This window comes from Calidris pugnax, unplaced genomic scaffold (genome assembly GCF_001431845.1).
Source record: "Calidris pugnax isolate Ruff unplaced genomic scaffold, ASM143184v1 scaffold47, whole genome shotgun sequence".
NCBI lineage: Eukaryota > Metazoa > Chordata > Aves > Charadriiformes > Scolopacidae > Calidris > Calidris pugnax.
This window is the reverse complement of record NW_015090809.1, coordinates 1,028,248-1,039,881: the sequence shown is the minus strand read 5'-3', so window position 1 is coordinate 1,039,881 and position 11,634 is coordinate 1,028,248. Positions and strand designations below refer to the sequence as shown.

General features: G+C 39.5%; 1 protein-coding gene across 1 annotated transcript in view; it reads left to right on the top strand.

Moving 5' to 3' along the window:
* Positions 1–5,052, top strand: part of UPK3A (uroplakin 3A) — a 17,780-nt gene extending 12,728 nt beyond the window's left edge. The window contains exons 3-6 of the mRNA XM_014938391.1: positions 1,966–2,245; positions 3,411–3,508; positions 3,964–4,096; positions 4,965–5,052. Of these exons, the coding sequence (XP_014793877.1) occupies positions 1,966–2,245; positions 3,411–3,508; positions 3,964–4,096; positions 4,965–5,052 (599 nt within the window). The remainder of the gene's footprint in view (positions 1–1,965; positions 2,246–3,410; positions 3,509–3,963; positions 4,097–4,964) is intronic.
* The last annotated feature ends 6,582 nt before the right edge of the window (positions 5,053–11,634 follow it).

The following is an 11,634-nucleotide window of genomic DNA, read 5'->3' as shown; positions in this document are numbered from 1 at the left end:
GGCCAGTAGAGAAATTGGCCAACAGCTAAAACAGTCTAAGGTTTCCACTGCTGATAGATGCCACCTTGGACAAGGTGGAAGGAAGAGGCCTTAGGTAGAAGCCATAACCAGAGACACCACCCCATACAGCTAGCACGGACAATTGTGAATGCATGTGGCCTCCTGAAGCACATCCCATGACTGAAGTGCACATCCTTACCTGTCTGAAACAGGATATAAAGTGCGTTATAATGCTATAAAAAGCTACACTGACCTGATAGCCTAGTTATACCTGCAAATGTGCAACTCCATCTGACATTTTCTGTTAGAAACTACATCAGCCATCCCATCTTCTGCAGATTCTGTGGCAAAATCTTCTACACAGATGGGTGAACCTCTACAAAAAAAAGGTTATGTACAGAGAAATCTCTCCTGCTGCTTTTAAGGCAAGCAGATGCAAGCTTGTTACTTGGCAGACTGGGAGGAATTTTGTTTGGATTTGTCTCTGGTCTGAAGAGAAGCAAATTGGCTCAACCTTGGATGCCTCCTGGAGCAGGGAAAAGGGAAATTTAAGAGAATTTAATTTTCTCTATGCCTTATGTTCAGCTCTGCTGGTAAGGAAATGCGTCAGCATACTGGTGGTCTAGCAAATTTCTGAAGAAATGATGCAACTTTTAGCCCTGTTCTTGTTAATGTTGCTATCAGACTTGATCTACCTAGTAAAGTTTAAACAAACAAGCAAAACCCAGGAAAAAAAAAAAAACAAACACAAAAATGCCAAAAACCAAATAATTGAAGAAACAACACCAAGACAAACTTGCTTAGGCATTAGCTCTTACTTGCTTACCACAGCTAGGGTAAGAGTTATTGACATGGAGACTGGGAGAGCAGAAAGACCTAGCTGTGAGAAGTATTATAATTTGGGAAGGTGAGCCTAAGAATAGAGTGTGTCTTAGCTAGTATTTGCTTCATGTTATTGGCCTCCATTGAAGAGAGGGGTGTCAGGGCTCAACTAAATTGAGCACTGAGCCTCAAATGTATTTCTAACCTGTGCTAGAAACTTTTCTCTTTCAAAACTGGAGTAATTTTGCATTGGATCATAGCTAAAATCTCCTCATGACCAAGCAGTCGCAAGAGCTCTGCTCTGCCAAGAGCACAGCAGAACATTTCCGAACTGAAGTAGTTCCCAATGTACTGCAGCTTTGAAAAAAAATGGTACTTCTTGGCTGCTGACAGCCATGAACAGCTGAAGGGGGGTCCACGAAAAAATTTAACCCCCAGTTGCAGAACTTGGGAGCATCTCTTGGGGACTTGTGCCTTCGCTTTGCAGAAGGAAGGGTTTGAGAGCTACAACTGAGCTTCTAAACTACCTTACAGGGCTGAGTGCAGACCCACACTTTGCTTGAAGCTGTAAGGAGTTCCAGACTTTCTGTGGTACATTGTCTGGAAGCACTGGTAGGCCAGAAATGTAGACACCACATCTGTTCGTGCAGCCCCTATGCACTGGTCTGCATACTGTGCAGTTCTGGGAGGTCCAGCTGTTGCATGACCAGAGGTCTAAGGGTTTGTGCTTGAGGAGATGGGAGAGTTGTGGCTCTATAGGTACTCTGCCTTGGCTATAGTATCAAATCTGAAATGGAAGGACTTACTGGATGCTTATTTGAGCCTTGTGTGGTATAGGGGAAGAGCAGTCTTTGGAGGAGCCCCCTCCCTACTCCACCAGATTCTTCTTGGAAAAGAGGAATTTTGGGTGGTTTGGGAGGTATGCTGTGGGTCCTTCACAGTTTCTGAGGGACAAGTACAAAGAACTTCATCAACAAAGAAGGGGGAAGGGGTAGGATCACTACACAGCCAAACTGGTAGTTGACTTTTGGTTTCCTTTTTGGGTGCTTTAGGGTGGAGCAGCAAGTTGCCAAGTAAATACAAGGTGAATGGAAAGGGCTAAACTACTTCTAACGGCCTTGTTAAAAAGCATCTCTCCTGCAGCAAGTGCAATAAGCTCCCTAGTGACCACCACCAACAACAAACCACTCAACAGCATGTTCCTGCAAACGAGCAGGGGACAGCTTGGACCTTACAAGGCTGCCACATCCAATGCACCCAACTGTGCTTCACATCCCAAGCTCATGGATGTAAGAGATGTCAACAAATTTTCTGACATTCTGAAACAATACCTCTTCAGAGTTGGGGATGATGGGACCTGTTTGTATGACCCCAACTTCCTAGCTGTCTGTAATGCACCTCTTGCACCAGATACAACATACAGGTAGAATTCTTATTTCTTACAAGATGATTGTTGCTCTTAAAACACAATAAGAAAAAAAAACTGACTTTGTAAGGCTCCTTCGTAATGGTGTGATGTGAATTACCAGTCCCTAACTGAAATGCTCTGATGGAAGGGTAGTTATGAAGATGGTTTGGCTTTGGACTAGTATCCCACAGATGGTGCTCTAGCAATGGTGACCTCTATTAGGTTAAATTCAGGGATCAGTAGGAAGATTCATGTGTGAACTCCTGGGTCTGTACCCATATTGGAAGAGGTGACCACATCTGATTAGAAACTGCTGGTAGAAAAGGGCTGGAAAAGGATGTTGAGATTATTCACCATGTATTTTGTGTTAGATGGGTCTGCCAAATTGTAGATCTGGCTCTGTTTACTTTATTTTGATGGGATTCTGGGGAGCCGAAGTTCTCCTTTGTCTCCAGCTCCAGGAAGCCTCTAATGTGACTGCAGACCTCCTGGTGAGGGCCAGGTGGCTTGCAGACTTGTCTGATCCCTGTCATCTGGTGATGCTGACCATCTGGGGAACTTGGGCACCCTGACAGCTGTTAGCAGAAACACTTTTTTTTGTTGTTGCCAGCTAAATAAAAGCCGTAGTAAAAATGGCAGTCACATGGAGCCATGTCTGCAGCAGAGGCCTGATATACTTCTGAAACAAAATACTTTGGGCTCTTAGTTTGGCAAAAAACTGTCTTGCCTCTTCTGTTTCTTCAGGAAGTTTCTGAAAACTCAAACTGTTGTGGAATGGAAACTTAATTTCTTTGCCAAATCTGATGTTGGTCTGTCTCTTCAGTGCTCTCCCCTAGCAGGGAAAGTGCCAAAGATCTCTATTGTTGGACAAAATCTTTGACTTCCATATGGAAATCAAAACCACTTGCTGTCTTAAATAATGAGGTTTCTCACAACAGGGAATAGAAAGCTGGAAAAAACTCTTGTTGGAAAGCTCACAAGTACAAAGTGCAAACTGTGCACGACATAGCACAGAATGCTTTTCTATGATTAATTCTATTTGCTTTTTATAAGGTCTCTGGAAATAGTTACCTTTGGCTGTCTCCATCTAATGCTTTGACAAAACCTGAAGCCTGACCAGCCAGTCCAGTAGCTTAAATGTTCTAGTAAGAAAGTTCAATTTTGAAATACCTGATATAAGGCTTTTTCCCTCCCGATTTAAATATGTGTTGGTAGGTAGCACTGAAGGTATCATGAAAGATCAAACCCTCTGGTCTGATCCAATCAAAACCAAAAAAGGTAGGTCTGTGGCTTTAATCAGGTCTTTTGAGTAGCTGTGCTTGCCTTAAGATGCTATTGCTCTATGAGCAGCACCTACTTCTTTCCTAGAGTTTTAACAGCTTTGTCAGCCTTTCAGTATTGAAGTAGCAGACTTAAATATGGAATAACTCTCTACTTCTTTTGTGTACTTCAAGTAAAGATAAATTTGTACATACAATTTCAGATTTGATGCATGTCATGGTATCTAATACTGTTGATGTTTCTCAGTAATACAGATACTTGTCCTACTAACCTGCTGAGGAAAGCCTAAACTCTTAATGCTGACACTTAAACCCATTTCCCATAAATAGTTTAAGACTTCAGGTATAAACATAACCAGTTTGCCTCTCCTAAATCATCAGCTTTCTCCTATTTGGTCTGAGTGTTCATGGTTAAAAGTAGGTCACAAGAACATTCTTTCCATGCTTTTCTAGTTAAACTTCCCTTGAAAATTGATACCTGGTCTGGCCGAAGGAGTGGAGGCATCATTGTCATTACATTGATCCTCAGGGTTCTTATGTTCCTTCTGCTTGCTGGCCTTCTTGCTTCTGTGTCCTCTGCTGTCATCTAAGTACTGCTACACCTTTGCAACTTCCAATAAGAGTGCCTAAACCCTAAGTCATCAGCCTTCTTCCCTAGGGCCCCAAGCCGCTGTTGCTGGTCTTGTCTGAGATGACAGACCAGATCATTACCTCCAAATTTTGAAGCTGGTAACAGGAAAAGACTACTTTATCATAATGTTCCCTAAGATCAGCCCCTAAGAACTATTACATGGCATTAAGCTTACTATCTGCCAGATTTTAGTAAGGATTACTAGAAAAAAAAACCAACAACCAAACAATAGAGTTGCCCTTACTTCAAGTCTGCATATTCTTTCTTACATATTGCAGCTTTCCATCTATTCAGGAGTTTGGAAACTGTCTTAAGGAGTGCAGGCATTTGTAGAGATTACATAATATCCCAATTAATGCCTTGATTTTAATTTCTTTTCCTCCTTCCCAGGAGAAGTAAGTTATCCCTTTGAGTTAATAAGTGAGGCTTTGCTGGAGCTGTATAACTGAACTATTCTATGCATATTCCCTAGTCTTCTATGCCTCCTGGAAAATCAATGAGGTCTGACTGATTCCTAAACTGAACTTCTGGAGGGAATGAATTAAGTTTTAGAAATGGTGGGTATCAGGGCTGCTGACGCCCACTTCTTTTGTTCACTTGAAAATGATGCAAGTGTTCTGTGTTCAGTCAGCTCTGCCAGGCTCTCCTGGATTAAAGATGTGGAAAGCAAAAACTTCATCATAAATGACTATTAAAAAAATAAAATAAAATAAATCTGTGGCTTTCCCTGATGCTAAATCATACAAACAGTAATCAGCCTTTGCAAAATGTGACAGTAGGCTCCACTACTGGAGCTTAACAAGCCTTTCATTTGCCCACCAGGGGGTTCAGAAGATTCTTCTGCAGAGACAAAGCACGTGTCTCAGACCATTCAACAAAGTGAACCAAGACCACAGTTAAGCTCTGAGTGAACAAAATGATTCAAGCCAAAGGGGGAAAATGCAACTAAATTGCTACATGTGCCAGACCTACAGGACTGTCTCTTCTACCCAACGCTAGTCCAAAACAAGCTACAGTACACAACCAGGCAACTGAAGATGAATGTCACAGATGACGTAAGGACAACTTCTTTGAAATCTTACAGTACCCGTCTTGTCCTAATGAGATTTGATTTAGTTAATTGCCTTGTACAGCACAAAGGAAATGCCTGGTCTGAAGAAAGAATCCTCACGAGATCTGTCAGCTTCAGTGGTGAGATCCAATGTTGTCTAGTGAATACATCATCTCATCTGGAGTAAGCATTACTGCAGACCTCTGATCTGCTTCTCATGATCAGATGAACACGACGGAGCCATTTGTCTCTCCACCTTTCTCTATAGTAACTGATGAGGGCTTAAAGAAAACCAGGATGCTTTAGAAAAAGATGTTCTTCAAGAAAAAATAGGGATTAAAAAGTAGATAACAGGGAACTATTGCTGCTTCCTCGGGATTTAGTCACTATTTGCGTCATAAGAATTCCCCTTTTTCTCACCTTCCCTAAAAGAAAGCAAGTTCCAATTGACCTGTGTGTATCAGAGTAATTCCAATCTTGAATTCTTAAATGCCCTCAAACAGCTTTGCAAGCATGAAAGCTATCAAAATTGTTTCAAAGGAAGTATAATTTGCTGGTGGGATAGGAAAGGGGAGATACTGCTTTAGTGGGAAACCTGAGTATATTCACTGTTTGCAGGTTTAGCCTCATTGCTGACCTTCACCTCAGGCAGCAGCAAGCCAGCACTTTTCAAGCTTTAGTATCTAGACTGGTGAGATTTTTCCTGAGTTAATTCTCTTCCTTCATTTCATGATCTCAGTCAGTTATTAGAAATAAATTCTGAATTCTAAATTCTAGTTGATGATTAGGAAAAAAAAAATATCTTTGTTTCCTGTTTGTGTACTGCTTTTTTCCTTTGATGCTGGCTTCCATCTCTACAACACCCAGTCTCTACAAAAGGCTTGAAGAAGATCCAGCTTCAAAGCCCTATATTATACCTCTTGAGCATGTATAAGCAACTGCCCTATTGTAGCAAGTACTTACTTGTGATAAGCACTGAGCAGTCGCTATTATTGATGTTTTCCTAGTTTATCAGTAAATTTGTTAAACTGTCTCAGATTAGAAAGAAATAAGGATTCCGTTTTGCCGTAGGTAGTTCCCTATCACTGTCACAGTTGGATGATATTGCACTGATACTTATTTCAGGGCGTGGGACTCATTCTCTTCAGATTATGAAAATCAAAAGGTTTTGTGTAAAGTCAAACATTGCCAGGATGGAGTGTTGAGATTGTAACTTGGTGATTGTAAAACTTGCCGTTTTCCAGCAGGCTCTCAGCCTTCAGACCTTCTTGTCTTTATTCAGTAAGGGATTCTGGAGTTTATTTGATTGATTGCTCATTAGTTACATCAGATATTTTTTAAAAATCTCTCCTTAGATAAAGGAGGAAGCAGCTTGTCTGATTGTAAAAGGCTGTATTTTGGGCACAGAGTACATAAAATTTGCATTCTCAAAGCTGCTGGTAAGAAACTCTGTATTATACTCCCAGTTGTCTGCTACTAGTCTAATATGAGAACCAGGCCAGGAACCTGGCAGATGCAATATTTAATATTATTTTTCAGATAAGTCAGGGTACATGACATGAAGTTGTTTGAGAGGCTGAAAGACCCATGACCAGTTTAATGAATTAGCTTTGCTTTTGTTTAGCTTGGGTATAGATGCGGATAACTTGCTAGCAATATTTGGAACTGGGGAATGAACCTGAGGAAAAGAATGCTAGTGACAACCATGCTGTAAATGAGTCATGGTGGTTTTGGATCAGTATTTGTGATAATTTGTTCAGCTGTGATCAGGAAACACACCTCAAAATCAGGACCAAATTGCAAAAGTCATTTATCAGTGCAGGACTGGATATTCTGCTAATACGCAAAGTTTACCTGACATGTAAACCAGAAAGAGTTTACAAGTTTGTGGGAAAGAAAAAACAGACAACAGAGTACAAGTTTTCTGGTGGGAGGAAAAATGGTGCTCTGGAAATCAGGCATTCAAAAATCAATAGTATTATTTTTGAAGCAGACTGAACACTCAGAAGCTCATATTTCCTTAAGCTTTTACCGATAAAATGTAAAAACTTCTCTGGAAAAAAAAAAAAAAGTAGTATATGGTACTTTCTCAGAAAAGTACCAACTTCCAAGTGTAGTTCTGCCACTCTGATCATAGCATTACCTCCTTGGCTTAGACTGCTCTTTGCATATATTTTCCTGCTTCTATTGCCTTGTCCATGCCCATGTCACTACAGACAATGTGTTGTCTATCCACCACTCACTGATGAACTCCCATTTTGACCCGACCTACCCTACCTCATGTTTGAAAAGGGTACTAAGGGTGGAAGACACCGGTGTCAGTAATATATAGAGCTTTATTACTAAATTTCTGGGTTTGGAATTTATTTAAAGAGTTGGTTTGGAATTTTTTTTCAAATTTTGGGAATTATTTCAAAATTCTGGCTGTTGCCTGTTGTTTGAGAGATCCCGGTGTATTTTTATTCTATTTAGATGCATGGCAAACCTCTGGAAAAAATAAATATCTGAGTGCTTTTGCAATATAAACTCTAACAGTTGCTGAACTGCTGGCACTTGATTTTCTACTTTGTTAGTTTAGTTCTGTCTTTGCAAGGTCACAGCGCAATGAGAGAGAAGTCATCTAGCAACTACTGAGCAAATGTAACGATATCACACCAAGGTCCCCCAAACCTAAATCCTGATGGAATGAGGTCTCAGCCCTAAGTGGGCAGCTGTCTTCTCACTCCCCATGCCTTCCTGCACCTTGTCCTTTCTTACAACATCTGCTTGGGTAAGCTTTGTCTTTAGTTATCCTGAAAAGTGTGCTGGATGTTACCTGACCCAAAAGTAGTAGTAGGCTGGCAATCCTTTTATGTACAGCTCGTGTATAGCTGAAGCTAATCGTGTCCAAAAATTATTATAATCAGCTGGCTACTTTTTTGGTAGGCAAGTTTGAGTTTCCAGCCATTCCCATTTGAACAAGCGTGCATACAATCCATATCCTCTCCTGTAATTAATACCATCTTTCACTGGCAAAAGTCTCAGCAGAATGACCAACATTCAAGCCTTCTTTGGGTATGCTTGGTAAAATGCACTGGCCTTTGTATATGATTTACTGCTAGTTCTGACCCTGACAAAGTGTAATATGCTAAGTTTCAGTCCTAATATTGACACTGTTCTTTGAAGAAATGCTGTGACCTTTTATATATATGCCTGAAGGGACTATATGCTTGTCTAAGCAAAATAACTGGAGCAAAGAGTGATCGTGTCTCACGCGTGTAGCTGTCTTTCAAAGAGTGATTCAGCTTTCACAGCAGGTGAGTCAATGTATAGAAGAGCTTTTGAAATTATTTGGATTAAAAAATAATAGTTTGGTGTATGCTGAGACCTAGGTAGAGTTTCTCCCCCTTCATATATTATATAAATTTATGGATAGGCCTCTGATTAAATGGAATCTGTGCTGATTCCTTGTTCCAAGGGGAAGTTTGCAGCAAGCACCTCCAGTACTAAGCCAGTTAAGATGGCAGTATCAACACACTGAGATCATAACTACTCTAAGTGTCTTTTGGTCTGACATCATTAAGTGTGATTTTTAAACCACTGTCTCATGTCTTGAAGTTAAAATGTAAGAACAAGCTATCTTCCACGTGTGATAAAGAAAACTGAAAGAATACAACTCCGATCAGAGGGTCATGTGCTGTTTTCTGATATATAAGGACCTCATTATATTAGTCATCTTGCAATAAACCTGATTCTTTCCAGGATAAGATTCCTGGAATCTCTTATTTATATAAACAGTGCACAACATTTGCAAAGATAAAAAGGATGTCATACTTCTAGGAAAATATTATAGTTGTTTCCTACAAATTGTACAAACTCCGCTCATGCTTTCCCCAGTCAAAAACTAGTAACTAGGGAAATGCAGAATCTTTTACCTCTATTTGCCTTGTCTTGTGTTTTCTTTTCCATAAATGCGTTTCCTGACTTGAGAATTTTGGATTGTCTTGTTCTCAAAATCAGATGTGACCTCTTGAAAGTGAATGCTTTCTGTAGGACAGAATTTGTTTCATTTTAAAAAGCAAAAGGATTCTGGCTTCTGCTATGACACGGATCTGTCATTTGAGTATTGTTTACTGTGAACTATTGAAGAAAACCTTACTAATTTCTGACCAAGTCTTTAGCTTTTAATATAAAATTTGAGTTTTTTATTAAAGGCTTGAATTCGATAGGTATTTAAAGAGTACAGACACCAGCCTTTTCTCTTTCCCTTTTTTTCGTTATTGAATGCAAATCTGTCCCTCTCTCCTGTGATGCCAACTTAACAGCCCCAAATCTACCTCTCAATTGAGGGACTAGCTGGACTTCTTCCTCCACTGTGCCTTGGAATAGGAAGGGCTGGTCAGTATAGACAATGTCTATAGGTGTCCTTTTGTTGTCTCAGCAGTAAAAAATAACATTTGCATTTTATACAATAGTGTACAGAGAACTACTGTTTGGGAGTTTGTTAAAGAATATGTTGTAACCGAGTAATTGAAATCTAGAGGACAAGGAAATGACAATACTTGGATATCTAGTTCTCTGGATGCTATAGTTGTATAGACAGCTGTATCAAAAACTATAATTTATTTCCATTTAAAATAATTATTTGTAATAGATGTTTGCATGCATTACAGACTTCACATACAACCAAATTCTAAGAATATAGATTTGAAGTATTTCTACTGATGTCAGTTTAACTAGCAAGCTGAAGAAGAAATTCTGCCATATATTTAAAAGGTAACTTTTAAATGAAAAAGTTAAATGTAAAATGTAAAGGTAAATGTACAATCATTTTCATGGTTGCTTCTAACGGTATTAAAAAAAATTAATATTCAGTAAATTCCAGATACATACAGCTCTAAGGCATGTTGATCTTTCAAGCTGCATAACAATAGCATACCCACTGAAGAACACACAAGGACTGAGATACCATCATATGTAACTAAAAAGAAATCATAAAAAAATCTTGTACTTTCCTAATAACTGTACTCATTTGGCCTGAATACAGGAACTTCTTTCTTAGCTTGCAAGAGTAAGCTTGGGAAAACCATGCGCTGCTGTATAACCATTTTTCCCAGTCCAAGAAGAATTCAGCAGTAGAGATTTGAAGGTTTAAAAGCACAAGAAGTAGTTTTCCCCTGATTAAAGAAGGCAAAATGGAAAGTTACTTACAGTCTAGTTCTACATCAACAGGTTCAAGAATAAAAGTAGGTACAGAGGTATAGGGGTGTAGCATGTAGGTCTGCTATTTCTGTTCACCTGAATTAATTTACCTGAATAGTTTTAATTGTGATCTTAATGAGAGAAAGACAGAGGTCGTATTATATTCTAGGAGTCTGATATTTTTAAGGGTAATGCTTTGTTTCCTCATTTATCCACAAGCTAGTACTCATTAACAGGATCTGAAAAACGAGGCACCAACTGAGTTCAGTTAGTCTCTCCATTGATTTTTATTTTTTTCTTAATAGCTCTTGTATCATGACTTTGGTGAATGGTACGTATTTTCTTCAAAACATTGTATATCCTTTCAGGATGAAAGGAGTTACATAAATACAAGGGATTGTAATTTTCTTTATGGCATGAGTAACTTTGGGGCAGATTCTGCTTCGCACTTGCCAGAGTAAACCAAGCCAAATCCACTGAAGCCCGTCCATTTTCTCTGCATTTACACAAGCATAGTTGAGCATGTATTCAGGGCTGCAGCACTTTCTCAGGAAATATCCCCACTGAGATTTGCCTGAGGCTTGAAAGTTTATGCACAGTTGGAATCGGCGTATCAATATATGATTCCTTCCACCCCCTGGCATCAGCACAACTGGCCAGAGCCCAGCTAGACCTTGCAAGGACCAGTCACATAGAACTTCACTCCACGGTCTGGCTGAAAGGGTGAATCTGCTCTTGGCAGCCACAGGAGAACTCTAGGGTTTATCTCAAATTTGGCTCAGGGAGAGGAAATCTCAGCTTAAATGTCAGTGAATAATCATTATTACTGATACATGAGTTACTGATAGCATGTGAGGTAATTACAAGATAATATGATGGGACTAATCCTACACGTTCTTGTATCGCTTTTAAACTCCAGTTTAATGAAGAGTTTCAGCCTGAACCTAGTTTTAAGCATGTGAATATTGGAAAAAGACTTGTCAATGCACAGAATTCTAGCAAAGATATAGTTTTAATCAGAAATGTGTTTTCAGAAGGGGAAAAAAAAAGAACCTGAAAAGGGTCAATGAACAAAACACTTTTTTCAAGTTCTGGTGTTTTGGTGAGTTGGTTTTTTTTGGGGGGGGGAGAAGGGAGGCAGAAATTTTTCCTAACCAGCAGAAATTTATAGCAATATTTTACTAGATTTCTGTCCATCACACATTTGCATGAAAAAGAATGTGCTCTAATGTTGTCTCTTATTTTCAACATTGCCTTTCTG